Source organism: Octopus sinensis, linkage group LG15 (assembly GCF_006345805.1).
Source record: "Octopus sinensis linkage group LG15, ASM634580v1, whole genome shotgun sequence".
In the NCBI taxonomy this organism is placed as follows: Eukaryota; Metazoa; Mollusca; class Cephalopoda; order Octopoda; family Octopodidae; genus Octopus; species Octopus sinensis.
The window spans coordinates 41,829,660-41,847,902 of record NC_043011.1 but is presented as its reverse complement, the minus strand read 5'-3'; the positions used below and the strand labels follow the sequence as shown (position 1 = coordinate 41,847,902).

At 36.6% G+C, this 18,243-nt stretch overlaps 1 protein-coding gene across 21 annotated transcripts in view; it reads right to left on the bottom strand.

Annotated features, from left to right (window-relative positions):
• Nucleotides 1-18,243, bottom strand: part of LOC115219718 (guanine nucleotide exchange factor DBS) — a 387,397-nt gene that overhangs the window by 96,760 nt on the left and 272,394 nt on the right. For 18 of the 21 annotated variants that reach the window (XR_005002229.1, XR_005002230.1, XR_005002231.1 and 15 more), the window contains one exon: nucleotides 14,746-14,766. The exons of the other annotated variants lie outside the window; for them this stretch is intronic. Coding sequence is in view for 15 of the 18 variants with exons in the window: in XM_036509664.1 (XP_036365557.1) it covers nucleotides 14,746-14,766 (21 nt within the window). In the remaining 3 variants the exon portion in view is untranslated. The remainder of the gene's footprint in view (nucleotides 1-14,745; nucleotides 14,767-18,243) is intronic. 21 annotated transcript variants of the gene reach the window in all.

Here is an 18,243-nt window from a genome sequence, read left to right as displayed (position 1 = left end):
TTATCACACCTGGCACTAATTTAAGCACTACTGAATGTGTGTACCTTTGTAAGTAGCTAACCCTTTAAATATGTACCCCTGTATGTAGGTACAGCTATAAGCAAGTACCACTGTAACAAAGTACCACTGGAAGTAGGTGCCTCTTTAAGTAGATACCTCTGGATGTAGGGATCCTTATAAATAGGTACTCCTGTAAGTAGGTACTGATATAAGTAGCACGGAAAGTAGGGCCCAGAATTTTGAGGAGAGAGGGCTGATTGCATACATTGACTCCAGTGTTTAACTGGTAATTTACTTTATAATCCTGACAGGATGAAAGGCGAATTGGTACCATTGGTACCATTGTATGTAAGTATCACATTACATATATATATATATATATATACACCACTATAAACCCTTTCTACTATAGGCACAAAGCAACTGGTACTTATTTTATGAACCCCAAAAGAAGGATAAAAGGTAAAGTCAACCTCGGTGGAATTTGAACTCAAAACAAAAACAGACGAAATGCCACTAAGTATTTTGCCTGGTGTTCTAACAGTTCAGTCAGCTCGCCACTTTTACATACCATTATAAATAGCAACAGCATCGTAAATAGGATGTGGTCCATCTTCTTACAATATGGAGCCCAACTTGTCCCTACTAGCCACTAAACATCTTCCCCACCCAACTATAGTTAAATAACTTCACATTACCTAACAGTTGCCCCATAAACTAGAAAAGGCTGAGAGAATAAACTTTAGCATAATATCAAGAAAGAGGAACCCTTAAAGTTTGGTTAGTCTCTCAGTAAGAAGCCCACTGCTGCTGTCACTTCATTGGTTAAACATATTTTTGAACTGCACAAGCAAGATCAAGAAAATGGTTCTAAAATTTGGATAACCCATGGTTCTAAAATTTGGATAACCCATGGTTCCCAAATAAGGTTTAAGTTCACATCATATAATCTGTAAGCAATCTTTCAGTTTCCACTTTTTGATTTGATTTGTTTTGTTTATCTTTTAGTTGGGTGGAGGAGACAGTTCCCATGATCCTTTGCAGAGTGTCTGAAACTTGGGTGGCGAGGGAGACATTCTGAAAGTGGAGACCTGAATGGACTCTGTTAAAAGTGCCACCAAAATTTTTCCCAAGGGGAAAGGCTGCAAACTTTAGCTGACACAACTAGGCACCAGTGTCATTGCAGATGTTTGCTGTCATAATGCAAAGACCCAGAACTGATAGCACAAGAAATCTTGTCCAATCTTCTAACCATTCTCTTAATCTATCATCCAAGATTGGTACTTTTTTTTTATCAATCTCAAAAAAAAGGTACCAAAGATGGGCAAACTTGACCTCAGTGAGATTCATGCTCAGAACATAAGGAGTCACAAGAAATACCACAAGGTATTGTCTCAAAGACTCTCACCATTCCACCAATCCACCATCTTTACAATTTATTTCCTTCTCTGAGACAGTCCTTCAAAGTTCAAAGTGTCTTTGGAATGAAACCAAAAAGTCTTTTATCTTCAACTTGTTTCAATCATTGGACAGTGGTCATGCTTAAAGCTTTTAATCAAACAAATCAACTCCAGTATTTATTCTGCGGGCTTCTTCTTTTGCTGAACTGCTAAATTATGGGGACATAAACAAACTAACACCGGTTGTCAAATGATGGCAGGGAACAATCACAAATACATGTATGAATCGATATAATTTTCCACATAGTTTTTGTCTATGAAATTTACTGTCAAGGCATTGGTCAGCCTAGGGCTATAACAGAAGACACTTGCTCAAGGTGCCACGGAGTGGGACTGAACCCAGGACCATGCGGTCAAGCAAGTTAACCCTAACCACACAGCTATGCCTGCAAATATCTAAAGTGTTTCCAGAATTTTCTATATTATTGGAAACATTTTATGGAATCTGATTATTGTGGGGTTCAGGAGTAGATGTGTGGTTGAGAAAGCTGCTTCACAACCATAGGACCCGGAGTTCAATCTCATTGCATCGCTTCTTGTTTAAACCAGCGGTTCTCAACCATCTTTTCACCTATCGACCTCTCTGGTCCCTATTTTACTCAGAGGGATCTCCATGACCATTTAATATTTAAAAAAATCTTATTATATTTTTAGAATTAAATATTATTAGGAATTGTACAAAAAGAATTATTTAAGCACAGCGTGGCTGTGTGGGAAGAAGCTTACTTCCAAACCACATGGCTCCGGGTTCAGTCCCACTGTGTTACATCTTGGGCAAATGTCTTCTATTATAGCCTCAGGCTGACTAAAGCCTTGTGAGTGGATTTGGTAGACAGAAACTGAAAGAAGCCCATCATATATACACACATATATATATACATATATACATACATACATATATATATATATATTTATACATATACATACATTTATATATATATACATACATATATAATATATATTTAATACATATCCATATATATATATATATATATATATACATTTATATATATACATTTATATATATATGTATGTATGTGTGTGTGTGTTTATGTTTGTGTGCCTGTGTTTGTCCCCCCCACCATTTCTTGAAAACCGATATTGATGTGTTTACATCCCCGTAACTTAGCGGTTTGGCAAAAGAGACCAATAGAATAAGTACTAGGTTTACAAGGAATAAGTCCCAGGGTCGATTTGTTTGACTAAAGGTGGTGCTCCAGCATGGCCACAGTCAAATGAACGAAACAAGTAAATGAGTAAAAATATTTTGCCGATTGTGGAAGCATAACCAATTGATTGAACATAAATTTTAACAACAAAATCTTATGTGGAACCCCCACCCCCCGCATTCCCAAGAGTCATGTGACCCAGTTGAGACTCATGGGTCTAAACCTTGAGTTGAATGAAACCTTGTGAGTAAAAGTTGCTGAATGGAAAAGCTTCAGAACCTCAGTGTGTCTATGTGTGTGGGTGTGTGCATGCGTGTGTGTGTAGGTGCAGTGTGGCTGACTAGTTTTTTTTTTTTTTACTACCCACAAAGAGCTAAACACAGAGGGGACAAATAAGGACAAACAGATTAAGTCGATTACATCGACTCCAGTGCGTAACTGGTACTTAATTTATCAACCCCGAGGGGATGAAAGGCAAAGTCGACCTTGGTGGAATTTGAACTCAGAACGTAGTGGCAGACAAAATACCTATTTCTTTACAACCCACAAGGGGCTAAACACAGAGGGGACGAACAAGGCCAGATAAACGGATTAAGCCGATTACATCGACCCCAGTGCATAACTGGTACTTAATTTATCGACCCCGAAAGGATGAAAGGCAAAGTCGACCTTGGCGGAATTTGAACTCAGAACGTAGCGGCAGACGAAATACCTATTTCTTTACTACCTACAAGGGGCTAAACACAGAGGGGACGAACAAGGCCAGATAAACGGATTAAGCCGATTACATCGACCCCAGTGCATAACTGGTACTTAATTTATCGACCCCGAAAGGATGAAAGGCAAAGTCAACCTCAGTGGAATTTGAACTCAGAACGTAACGGCAGACGAAATGCCGCTAAGCATTTCGCCCGGCGTGTTAACATTTCTGCCAGCTCCACAACCACAGGGTCTTGAGTTCGATACAGCCTCAGGTTGATCTATACCTTATGAACAAAATTAGGAAGATGGAAACTGTACAGAAGCCTATCAGGTGGATTGTATTTGTAATTCTAAAAGTTCAGTCTTGTCATATACTTAGTCGCACTGATTCTGCTTGAGAATTAGCTACAACAACATTAAGGGAATGTACGCCCGGGAGTGCTCCACTGCTTATATGTTAATTCAGGAGCAGATAATTCAGTTCATTGAACAAATGAATCCTCATTATCGAACGAGTGAAGCTTCATTGTCGACCAAGTGAATCCTCATCTTTAAATGATGATGATCCATCCATGTATATATATTCCTTTACTACCCACAAGGGGCTAAACACAGAGGAGACAAACAAGGACAGAAAAAGGGATTGAGTCGATTACATCGACCCTAGTGTGAAACTGGTACTTTATTTATCGACCCCGAGAGAATGAAAGGCAAAGTTGACCTTGGCAGAATTTGAACTCAGAACGTAACAACAGCAGAATACCGCTAAGCATTTCACTCGGTGTGCTAACGTTTCTGCCAGCTCGCCGCCTTCTTTCAGTTTCTGTCTACCAAATTCACTCATAAATCTTTGGTCAACTCTAGGTCCATGTATATATGCATATGTATATGTACATATATGAGTGTGTGTGTGTGTGCATGTAGGGCAATAGAATTTGTACATTGAACAAAAATATCTTGAGGTCCCATTTTAAAATAATACTGTTGTAGTGTTAAATTTGTAAAGGATGGAGCCTGTTGTTGTTTAACACCAGGTGAGTCCTGATCCACAAAACCTAAAGCTATGACCATCTCATCTTTTTCCTCAGGTATAATGTATCTAGGACTAGATTATTTAATGTGCCCTTGTTGTTACTGGTTATTTTCAGATCAGCCATTAAAAAACAAAAAAATAAACCCTACAATTAAAGGTGTTCCAGCCATGGCCATCCTGTCTTTTATTCGTAATTTATCTAGGACTACATTAACTAATGTGTGCTTATTTGTAATTGTTTAGACTTAGGCACAGGTGTGGCCGAGTGGCAATAAGCTTGCTTCCTAACCACACGGTTCTAGGTTCAGTCCCACTGCATGACACCTTGAGCAAGTGTCTCATACTACAGCTTCGGCTCACCAAAGCCTTGTCAGTGGATTTAGTAGGGGGAAACTGAAAGAAGCCTGTCACACACACACACACATACATGTGTGTGTTTGTTCCTCACCACTGCTTGACAACCATTGTTGGTGTGTTTACATCCCTATAACTGAGCAGTTTGGCAAAAGGGACCAATAAAATTAGTTTTGGTATTGATTCACTCAACAACAAATTCTTCAAGGTGATGCTCCAGAATGGCCGCAGTCGAATGACTGAAACAAGTGAAAGATGGAAATAAAAGCTAGCCCTGGTTCAGAAAACCTATAATTAAAGATGCTCCAGCCATGGCTATCCTGTTTATAGCCTTAATGTATCTAAGAGTACATTAACTAATGTGCCCTTGTTATCGTTTAGCCTGAAATTAGCCATGTTTCAGAAAATCAATAATGAAAAGTGTTCTAGTGACGATCATCTTGTCATAGTATATCTAGGAGTACATTATTTAGTGTGTCTTTGTTTTCTTATTGTTTAGTCTCAAGTCAACCCTGATCCAAAGTTGTTCCATCCATGAATCTCTTCTCAGCAGAGATTCTTCCTTTACCTCAAAAGTAACCTGGGTCTCAGTCAGGCGCAATACAAGAAGATACTTCAGCTTACAGAGAACTGCCATGATGGACTTAATAGTTTAGCAACTTACACATACAGTAAATGTACTTTACCCAACCATATGGCTCTGGGTTCAGTCCCACTGCGTGGCACCTTGGACAAGTGTTTTTCCATAGCCTTAGGCTGACCAAAGCCTTGTGAGTGGATTTGGTAGATGGAAACTGAAAGAAGCCTGTCATATGCATGCATGTGTGTGTGTATGTGTGTTTCTGTCTGTCTGTTTGTCCCCCACCATCACTTGGCAACCGGTGTTGGTGTGTTTATGTTTCTGTATCTTTAGCAGTTCCACAAAAGAGACCGATACAGCAAGTGCTAGGCTTTAAAAAAATAAATGAAAGAAGAAATGGGCTCGAATCGTTCGACTAAATATCCATGCGATGCCCCAGTTTGGCCACAGTTTAATGACTGAAGTAAAATGAAAGAACACACCCACACACAAAGCAATGAGATAAAGAGAGGGAGAGGAGGGAGGAGAAGAAAGCAGAGGCCTACGACGGAGTGAAGTGAGAGACTGATGCAAGGGAGATAATCAATAGAGACTGACTAGTCATTGCAGACAATTCAGATCTTGACGTGTGTGTGTGCATCTTCTCTTTTCAATTATTTGAAATCATCCTCTAAGGAAGGAGCTGGTTTCCATCAAAGATACAAAGTTCCATCGTTGGAATGGAGATAACAAAAACAATGTCACATTTTAACCCTTTCGTTACCGTATTTCTGTTGAGATGCTCTGTGTTTCTTTCAATTAATTTTAAATATAACAAAGAATTTAGTAAAATAACTTAGTTATCATTAAGCTAGTGTTAGGAACATAAATTGTGACTAAGGTTTGGTGGAAGATTTGAATTCAGAACTTATGATAACAAGACATTTGTATTACAGAGCCAGAGGTGGTTTCAGCCAGGTTGGTATCAAAAGGGTTAAGAATTGTTTCTCTATTATATATTTTAACCCTTTATTTATCATATTTCTGTTGAGATGTTCTGTTTCTTTCAATTATTTTTATTTTTTAGTTGTATTTAAAAAAATTTTTTTTTTGGTGTAGTTTTAGTTCAGAGCTGCGGCCATGCTGATGCACAACCATTAAAAATAAATATACGAAAGGTAAATTCGACATAGGTGGAATTTGAACTCAGAACGAAAAGACAGACAAAATACCGCTAAGCATTTCACCCGGCGATCTAACGTTTCTGCGAAAAGAATTTAGTAAAATAACTTAGTTATCATTAAGCTACTGTTAGGAACATAAATTGTGACTAAGGTTTGGTGGAAGATTTTAATTCAAAACTTATGAAAACAAAACATTTGTGTTACAGAGACAAAGGTGGCTTCAAAGGTTTGCTTTGTAATGTGTGAATTAGCAGGTGGATTTCTTTTTGTGGAAACTCTGGGTGATCCAGATCGTCACTCAGGTATTTACACACAAAACCAAATACACCAATTTTTATTGGTATAAAATGTAGTTTTATAATCTGGACACAGAAGCTGTACGTATGTGTCCAGTCCTAGAGGAGGCGGGAGAGGAATATCAAATTGGTGATGGTGGACAAATGTAGCATTTTGCCCACATTATTAGGGTCTAGAATCTGGGGCCATATTGTCAGGAACTGGGCGGGGGTAGGGGTATGTGGTTGACAAAGATGAAAATGGAAAGATGACACCAAGAACTGGACAAGGAGGAACCTGGTGGATTGTAAAGCTGTAGTATTGTATCACAGTGTGTGTGTCCATGTGGATAAGTGCGTGGGGTTGTCTGAATGCCAATGAACCCTCTCCAATAAAGATGGGAATATTTATTATCATCATCAGCATCAATGTATGTGTATATGTAAATTTATATATTGTGGATACACCCTCAATGTTGGCCACTCAGGTCATGCCCAAAACCATAAGTATTAGTTATTAAATCTAAAAAAAAGTAAATAATTTTCAATTCATTTCAAAAAATGCTAATTTAATCTATGAAATTTGATGCAAAATTGATAATTGGCAAATATTTTGAAGCTGGACAGACAAGATTTGTCAGTGTCTTTCAATGAGAATATATTAATTTACAAGTGTGTATCTTAACATGTCAGGATATTAAACACGACATGAGGTCTTGATATATGGGGAAATGACTAGTTTAATATCATAGACAGTGTGGCAGACAAGTGACGAGTTAGCTGAATATGACAGACAGGGTGTACCTTGAGTTGTGACAGACAAGGGGTACTTTACTTGAAGGTACCACACAAGGGGTACATTAGTTGAATGTGATAGATATGGTGTACAAGAATAACTGGTACATTTAACAGCACCGTAAAAAAGGTGGCTACTAAAATGATAACTATAATGATATAGTGGAGGCACAATGGTCCAGTGGTTAGGGTAGCGGACTTGTGGTCATAGGATTGCAGTTTTGATCTCCAGACAGGGTGCTGTGAGTGTTTGTTGAGCGAAAACACTTAAAGCGCCACGAGGCTCTGGCAGGGGGTGGTGGCGAACCCTGCTCTACTCTTTCACCACAACTTTCTCTCACTCTTTCTTCCTGTTTCTGTTGTACCTGTATTTCAAAGGGCCAGCCTTGTCACACACTGAATCTCCTTGAGAACTACGTTAAGGGTACACATGTCTATGGAGTGCTCAGCCACTTCCATGTTAATTTCATGAGCAGGCTGTTCCATTGATTGGATCAACTGGAACCCTCGTCATCGTAACCGACGGAGTGCCATAGGTGATCACATACGTATACTATATATAGGTCCAGGCATGGATGTGTGGTAAAAAGCTTGCTTTCCAACTACATGGTTCTGGGTTCAGTCCCACTGTGTCGCACCTTGGGCAAGTGTCTTCAACTATAGCCTTGGGCCAACCAAAACCTTATGAGTGGATTTGGTAGATAGAAACTGAAAGAAGCCCATTGTATATATATGTATATACAGTAATACCCTGAGTATCATGGGTGCTGCATTCCAAAACCTCCCACAGAAATAATTAAAATCTAAAAAAATATAAACACCTATCAGCCACAGAAACCTGTATATACTGAGGAATTCATGATAAAAATTTACATATATTAGCCAGAAAAATCTGTGATGTACTGAGGGCACGATAGGTGAAATGCAATATGGCAAGGGATTACTTTATTTATGTGTGTCTTTGTGCATGTGGTTGCCCCCCCCCCACCACCACCACTTGACAACTGATGTCAGTGTGTTTATGTCTCTGTAACTTAGCGGTTCAGCAAAACAGACCGATAGAATAGTACTAGGCTTATGAAGAATAAGTCCTGGGGCTGATTTAAAATGGTGCTTCGGCACAGCCACAGTCAAATGACTGAAACCAGAATAAAAGGATACACACTAACATAGCTACAATTACATACGAATATAAGCAGACATGGGAGTCTGTGTGTGTGCGTTTGTGTAAAAGCATGCAATGCATGTCATTATCAGCACTCAACAGCCGTTTTTCATGCTGGCATGGGTTGTATGGCTTGAGAGGAGCTAGCAAGCCAGAGAATGGTACTAAGCTAGTCTTCTTTGGTAGGGATTCTATGGCAGAATGCCCTTCCTAATACCAACCAATGTACAGAATGTACTGGGTGCTTTTTACATGGCACCAGCACCAGCACCGGCAGGGGTCACTGGGTAACTTGCATGACAATTGATTGGGATGGGGGAATAGTATTGAAGGAGGTTGCTTTTGGGCCAGCTGATGAGAGATTAAAGAGTATAATTGAGGGGTAGAGATAAAGGTCTTGCTGTAGAGATAAATGGTTACCCTAGCTGGAAAAAAAAGGAGGGGAAGAGAGACACAGAAATAGAAAGAGAGACAGACAGACAGACAGAGAAGAGGAATAGTGGTGGAGAGATGTTGGGACATACACTGAAGGTACAGAGGAGGGTGGATATAACTGGTACAGGGAATTGGACAAGATGAGTGGGTCGTGAAGGACATAGAGAGGGGAGAAGTTTCATAAGAGTGTAAGGTGAGTTGGTTAGAGATGTGAATGTATGTGTGTGTGTATGCATAAATACATAGAAATAAACAAATAAAAAAATCAGAACAAAAACCAAAACAAAAGGAAAATTCCATCAAACGAATTTATTCCATTGATCAAGAGAGATCAGCCAAATATTCACAATTGATACCAAAAATATAGAAATATATAAATAGGATATTACACAGAGGCAAACAACGAATAAATAATTAAAATAATATAAATAACGATAATAATAATAAAGAAAAATAAATATAACAACGTAAAATGAAAGTTTAATAAAGCAAAGCGATAATCGAAATCGTAAATACACAGCACTATGTACAATCTATCTATCTATCTATATATATATTACACACGTGTTTCTTTTAAATTAAATTTCGGTTTCTTGAAATTATCGGGAGTTCTCTCCCTTGCTCCGTTTTTTACCTTTAATTTCAAATTGCAGCCCAACACCCATGCATAGCGTTGTGTGTGTATGTACATATATCATCATCCTCATAATTTAACGTACGTTTTCCATGCTGGCATGGGTTGGACGGTTTGACTGAGGTCCGGAAAGTCAGTGGCTGCACCAGGCTCAATCTGATCTGGCAACGTTTCTACAGCTGGATGCCCTTCCTAACATGTGTGTGTATGTATGTATGTATATATATATATATATATATATATATATATATAATATATATATATATATAGACACATACATACACACACATAATTACACATGTATACCTATGTGCATGTAAACACACACACACTTATATACACAGACGTTTACACATACCTACGGATCTTTGAACCTAAGTCGACCAGTAAAATTTTCAACACTGATCCAAGATCCCTAATTTGATGATGGCTTCTGATGGATAAATAAACCCCGTCTCTTCCCTTGGATGGTTGAAAGATAGAATTGACACTGATAACAATCATTGTAATGTAAATAATAATAATAATAATAATAATAATAGTCACTTTGATAGCATGCACAGCTCTCTCTCCTGCAATAATAATGATAATGATAATAATCGTTCCTATTCTCGGCACAAAGCCTGAAAATTTTTTGGGGGGATTCTTGACTGAAACTTGTTTTATTGTCCCCAAAAGGATGAAAGGCAAAGCTGAATTCAGTGGAATTTGAACATAGAACATAGTGACAGACGTAATGTTGCTAATAATAACTATCATCATCATCATCATAGCATGAACTGGACAGTTTGACAGATGGTACCGGCTCTGTTTGCCTTGGAATGGTTTCTATGACTGGATACCCTTCCTAGCACCGGACGCAATACCAACAGTTTTAAGGGGAAGTGGTTGGTCAACACCATCAACCCAAGTACCTGACAAGTACTTTATCTTATCGACCCCCAAGGGGATGAAAGGTCAAGATGGCCTTTTAGCAATTTGAACTCAGAATGTAAAGAACTGGATGAAATGCTGCTAAGCATTTTGTCTGATACAAGAACAGTTCTGTCAGCTGCTATAAAGATAATAATAGAAATAATAATTTCTAACTTCACCAGCAGCAAATGTCATCCCTGCTGTAGATGAAGAGCAGGTCTTGTAGCCCATATCCGAGCCTGCCAGAGATGATTTCCAAAGAAGAACAGACAACGTTGACCTACGACTGACAGCTGACAATGAATAACTTCTAAAACTGGTCCAGGGCCAACAATTTTTGGAGAAGATAAGGTTAATTAAATTGGAACCCAGTTCCTTGCTGGAATACAGTTATCACAGACCAAACTGGAACTCTAATGTAGAGGAATATAATTAAATAATCACAAGGAATTTTGTCTGCAACACTGTGATTCTGGTAGCTCAGTGCCAAATGAAGAATAATGGTTATTGATGTAAGTAATTTCTCCATGGACAGATCTATGATATAGAGGTAGCCTCTGGTCATTCCCACATGGACAAATGTATAACAGCGAAATAGCTACATGTCATCTCCACATAAACAGATCTATGGTATAGAGGTAGCCAGAGGTCATCTATACATCTGGCATCAATAATCAATCAATCAACTGATCCACATATTAAGTGGAAATAAGGGCAGGAAATTCAGGGTTGCCACAAAGAGAAGCCCCAGTTTCAGTTCCATGAATGGATATTTATAAATGCTTGAGGGAGGTGGGGGCTGTATCCATGGGTGACTGGGGTGTGGGGCAGATGGGTTAGTGGAATTAATGAATAACTTGTTAGGAAGTAATTAAAAGTAATATTTGTAAAGAAAATTAATATGAAGCATCTTTTCTTTGTAAGAGGAAATTCTTCAAATGGTGAAGAATGTTGAAATGATAATTATTATTGTTGGAATAATGGTATTATCAGATTTCTGAATAACAGATTAGTTGCTATGACAACAGTAGTGGAGTTAATCTGGAAAGCAATCAGTGATTCATTTGATAAATGAGTTAACCGTTGCTATGATGGTTCAGAGAATTGGTTATGTATACATACATACATACGCACACATATTAATATATTTATATATCTTACTCATTCATTTATCATCCGGTTGCCAGGCTGACATATGCTAGACTATATAGATGTGTGTGTGTGTATATATATGTGTATGTATGTATGTATGTTTATAACACATGCATGCACATGTGCGTGCACACAGACATACACGTAAATTTAATTTATAAATATCTGTCTCTCTCTCTCTCTATCTATATACGCACACACACATATATTCATACGTGTATATATGTATATCTGTGCATATTTTCATAAAAATGTATATCAGTATTAGTAAATGCGTGTTGTGTTCCATGCTGGCATGGGTTGGACAGTTTAACAGGAGTTAATAAGGCACATGGCTCAGTGGTTAGCGCATCGAGCTTACTATTGTGAGGTTGTGATTTCGAATACCGGACCGGGCTGCGTGTTGTGTTCTTGAGAAAGACATTTTATTTCACGTTGCTCCAGTTAACTCAGCTGTAGAAATGAGCTGCGACATCACTAGTGTAAGAAGGCAACTCAGAGACACTCCAATGGACCCAAAGTTAATGAGGCCCCTCAACTCTTGAGCTGCTCATCTAAGATAACTCCATACAAATCCTGCATCCTGGTAATGACAGGGTTTGTGACACTCGTTGCCAGCAGATCACTTCACACACACACACATTTATACATGTGTATACATGTATATCTGTGTGTATTTTATGAATGTCTATCAGTATTAATAAATGTCTGTTTTGATCTATCTACATGAATATATACGTCAAAATCGCTAGACCATCCACTTTTAGTGGTCAGTCCTTTAAATTTTGTATGTAAAAAATATTTTAATCTTCGGATTTTTTTTAATATGCTAGGCCACTGGTTTTAATTGATTAATATCAATTTCTACCCTTATTCAATTTTACATGAATATATATATATATATATATTAATCAATCTATTTACACACACATGTGTATGTGCGTGTTGCATAGATACATGTATGTATATATACACTTTCATTTGTATCAGGTACCAGGCTGGAGAAGCACAGTGTGGTACCAACATACTAAATTCGATGATTTGATTATGAAATGGTTTGTCTTTGCCACAAAGAAACACACAATATGCTTTTTAAAACATTTATATATATATATATATATATATATATATATATATATATAAGGATGACCAGATCAATAATGTAACAAGTTGTGTGGGACAGGAGGACAGAGAGGTCAATAATTGCTGATGATTGTAACCATGGTACACGAAGACAGATGTTTAAGTGATACGTAATAATAACTAAACAGATTTGAGTGTGTATATTAATTTTATGGTAATTTTTAAATATGTTAAAGAAATATAAACTAAAATATTTAAGTTAGTCAATAACTAAAGATATTTTCTTACCATGTAACTTGGTGGGGTAGTGTGGGGGAATAATCTAATTCTAAGTGTATGTTTACATCCCTGCCCCTTCTATGTTACAGGGTGGTCAGCCATCTACAGCTGAGTGGATTGGAGCAACATGAAATGAAGTGTTTTGCTGAAGAACTCGTCATTGGAAGATATAACTCAGAGACAGTCCAATGGACCCAAAGTGTATGAGGCCCCTCAACTCTTGAGCTGCTCGTCTAAGATAACTCCTTGCAAATCCTGCATCCTGGTAATGACAGGGTTTGTGACACTCGTTGCAGCAGATCAATACAAGTCTGGAGAACGAGAAAATTGGATTGGCTCTGCACAAACCATGTCCGTTATAATGACAATCGTTATATGTAGGGCGTTTAGAAAACCAAGTACCCATCGTCATTGGTAACTCTGTTCTGTTGAGCCCTCGTTCATTAAAGAGACAAGAAAGTCCCAATCTATCTGTCTATATATCTATCTATCTATCAATTGATAGACAGACAAACAGACAAAGTCAATATAAAGTCAACAGTTGAGCATGGTATAAAACTAAGAAAGGAACTTCATTCCGGTCTAAAATAAATTAATTAACCATTTCTCATCATCATCGTCATCATCATTTAATGTCCATTTTCCATGCTGGCATGGGCTGGATGGCTTAACAGGAGCTACTAAGGCCAGGAGTTGGACCAGGTTCCAGTCATCTGTTTTGGCACGGTTTCTATGGCTGGATGCTCTTCCTAATGGCCACCCACTTTACAGAGTGCACTGGGTGCATTTTATGTGGCACCAGCACCAATGCTTTCTAATTACATTGTGATCTTGGGTAGTGAAGTGATTTAAAAATTGAATAAAAAGTATTTTTTGTTTTTATCACAAGTTTGTCTCAGAAACTGGTAGTATTTCAAAGTATTTAATTTCAAAACTAAAATTAATTGAGATTCCTTACATTAAATTATTCTTCAACCAAACATTTTTATTGGGAAATATTAATAAATGCACAACACAGTCACAAATACATGCAGAAAATGGATGAAAGACACAACACTGACATAATTTTAAGAAGCATGCTTGTTGGCCTGTCTATCTGCCTATCAGTCTGTCTGTTTGTCTGTGTCTGTCTCTGTATACAGGGGTGGCACATAGAAAAGTAGCCTGGGTGCCATAGCATAGTCTAAATACAGAAATAAATTATACACAGACATAAAAGCAGCCGGCCTTTTCGTTTGCAAGGGTCCTGCCATTTCGACTGAAAAAATAGCACGAGGTGCTTTTTGCAAACAAAAGGTTGAGTGTTTGAGTCACTTTGTCATTTCAGCTGATTTTAAAATAATAATAATTTATATATCTGTCTACCTATCTATCTTTATTTATATATACATACACATACACACACCCACAGACTGATATAAACATGCATGTTTACTTAAAGATAAATAATGTGAAAATAATAGAGAATACAACTCCATACGCACCAATTCACACACTCATGCACACACACAAAGACGACATTGAACTCTCTCTGAATTTAAATACTCTCACCTTTTGTAATCCACTTGAGTTCTAGCATAAAGATAAAAATAAATAAATAAATATAAAGAGAGAGAGAGAGAGAGAGAGTGGAGGGGACTTAAGAATAAATATAGATTCAAGTAATAATTCAACATAGTTACCTCCAAAAATTACAATGATATATATATATATAGATAGATAGATAGATAGATAAGAGAGGGAAAGAAAAGAAAAATAAGAGCAAAATATTGGAATAAAACCGGTTTCTTCAGGGGAGACGGGAAGTGGGGTGGAGTGGTGGTACTTCTATAAAATCAATCAATGAAGCCTCAGAATATAACTGGTATCTATTTGATTCTCTATGAACTGGCTTTCCAACAAGGCTACATTCAGCAAGTCCAGTCAGTCTTACAAAAAGAATTTTTTTTCATTTTCAGTCTATAAACATTATCACGGTGAACACACACACATACACACACACACACACACATACGCACGCATGCGCATGGCTGCAGTCAAAATGACTGAAACATGATAGGCAGAGCAACATACAAATCTCTACTATTATTATTATTATTATTATTATTATTATTAAGGTGGTGAGCTGGCAGAATCATTAGCATGCTGGACAGAATGCTTAGCAGTATTTCTTTCCCCTGTCGCTACATTCTGAGGTCAAATTCCGCCGAGGTCAACTTTGCCTTTCATCTTTCAGGGGTCAATAAATTAAATACCAGTCAAGTACTAGGGTTGATGTGATTGACTATCCCCCTCCCCATCAAATTCCAGGTCTATAGTAGAAAGGATCATTATTATTATTAATATTATTATTACCATGATTTTTTAAAATTTCATTCTTCTACATTTTTATTCATTTTTCAACTATTTTACTTCCTGAAGAAGAGTTTATGCTTAAAACATTAAAGACACTCCTACTTAATCTTTCTTTGACTCTCAAACTAATTAGTTGCACCTTGTTTAATTTTATTTTCTGTGTTGACATTCTCATAATTAATTTTAATATATAAATATCTATCAAATATGTGTACGTGTGTGTGCACACATACATATTTAGATTATGACAGAAGGTTTTAATTTCTATCAGTCTGAAATGGGAAGTTTGAACCATAGAACTATGGGACAGTTTCAAGGTTAAATCAACAATGGTACTTGATTGACAGGAACTTATTTTATCGAGCCCCAGAATTATGGAAAGCTAAATCACCTCAAGAGAGATTTGAAATCTAAATCAAGGAGTTTAAATAACAGCAGATATTTTGAACAGCACTTTACCAGCTGTGCATCATTTATAATTCACTTTAAAATATAAAAATTCATTGAAAAGTAAATCAGATTTAAAACAGCCCAAAGAAACTGCTACAATGGCTGTCACTTCTTACTAAGATCTTCTGAACCAAACACAGAAACCTGAAACCAAAGAAATCAGTTGTCTTAGCTACAGTTTATAGGAAACGTGGATGTAACGAATTGGATTCATGTTACTGTCATAGAGGTGGTTTCAATGGATCCGAAGACCTAATTTTCAGCAATGTGATGTAGTTAAAAATGAGAACAGTGATTTCATATTTCCAAGGCAATTTCCCATAACATCTAATTATATAAAGAGAAAAAACACACACAAACAAACATGCATACATCACTCAGAATTAGTAACAGACTCTTGTGCTAATAATAGTAACTATAGTAATGTGGATATAATAATAATGATGATAATAATAATAATAATAATAATAATAATCCTTTCTAATAAAGGCACAAAGCTAGAAATTTGGGAGAAGGGGACCAGTTGAGTACATCAACCCCAGTGTTTCACTGGTATTTGATTTATTGGCCTCAGCAGAATTTGAACTCAGAATGTAGACAGATGAAATGCCACTTAGCATTTTGCTTGGCATGTTAATGATTCTGCCAGCTCACTGCCACAGAAATATTTACAAGTTGTTACTTTTTAACCCTACATCGTCCCTGATCCAACCATTTTCTGTATTCTCCCTATCGCCAAGCCATAGTTCACCTAGGACAACATTATCAAATGTGTCCTTCTAAAACATTACAGTGTCATATAAAGGAGAATAGGCAGCTATTTCTAGCTGACTGAATGACCACTAACAGGTTTGGTTGGGTTTTTTTTGACATTAACAAGGATCATACAAATAATGATCCTTCTTTTATACGGAGATGGCCAACACAAAAGTTTGTGGAGAGAAGAAATAAAAAAAAAACCCAGCAAAGAATGTTAAAAATAAATAAATGCATGAAAAAAATCTTACTTAAGTGAAATATATATGTATGTGCGTGTGTGTATAAAAATCATCAGCAAAAATATAAAAGATATAAAACAATAAAAAAAATGAATTATTAGAATTTAAGAATTATTTATGGTCATGTGATTGTTTTATTACACACACACACACATGAAAGCTACAGGAGAATAACATTATTACAATAAAAAATATTTAGTGTGTGTGTGTGTGTGTGTGTGTGTATATATATATATATATAATATATATATATATATATATTAATCGATTTACGAGTGATTTTTCGTTATTTTTCCCTCTATGCCTACGTGAATTGTTTTTGAGTATACAATGTCTGGGAGACTCTTCTTATAGTAGAGGAAATAGCTAATTCTTTGGCTGCTATTTCTAAAAGTTTGGTGTGTGGTAAAGTAAATTCTTTTGCTGAACCCTAATTATGTAAAGTAATGCTTATCATATATATATATATTATATATTATATATATATATATATATATATATATATATATATATATATATATATATTATATATATATATATTATATATATATATATTATATATATATATTATATATATTATGTATATATATATAAATATATTTTATATGAATGTATATATGAGTGTGTATATATATGTGCGAATGTGATGTGTGTGTTTGTAACAAGATAACTTCTTAATCCTCCAAATAAAACAAGCTTAGGGGAAAAAAAACAATGAGAAGAAAATTGTGGGAATAAAGAAATGAAAGGCTTACACACACACACACCACACACACACACACACCTTTGTGTGTATATATTTGCAACAAAACCTCCGTAGACTAGAAATCCTTAAATAAGTATTACCCTTTCCAGAATGAGAATACACAAACATACACAAAACCTACCCTAAAAACAGAGATTTGGTAAGAGGTCACTGATGTTTTCCCCCAACAGGGCAGGGACGGGATGGTGGCAAGGGCCATAGTCATTCCAGTCAACGCTCACTACTTACTGGTACTTAATGAACCCTGAATGATGGATGAAAGGTGAAGCTGACCTCGGCAAAATTTTAAACTCAGAACATCAATATTATTTACATTTTACGGATATTCGTCCTCATCTTGTTTGTTGTTAAGGAAGGATAGGAAAATATTAAATTTATAAGACCTAAAATACAATCCATAATTGTCCACGGGTATATGGCGTAGTGGTTAAGAGTGTGGGCTACTAACTCCGAGTTCGATTCCTGGCAGTGACCTGAATA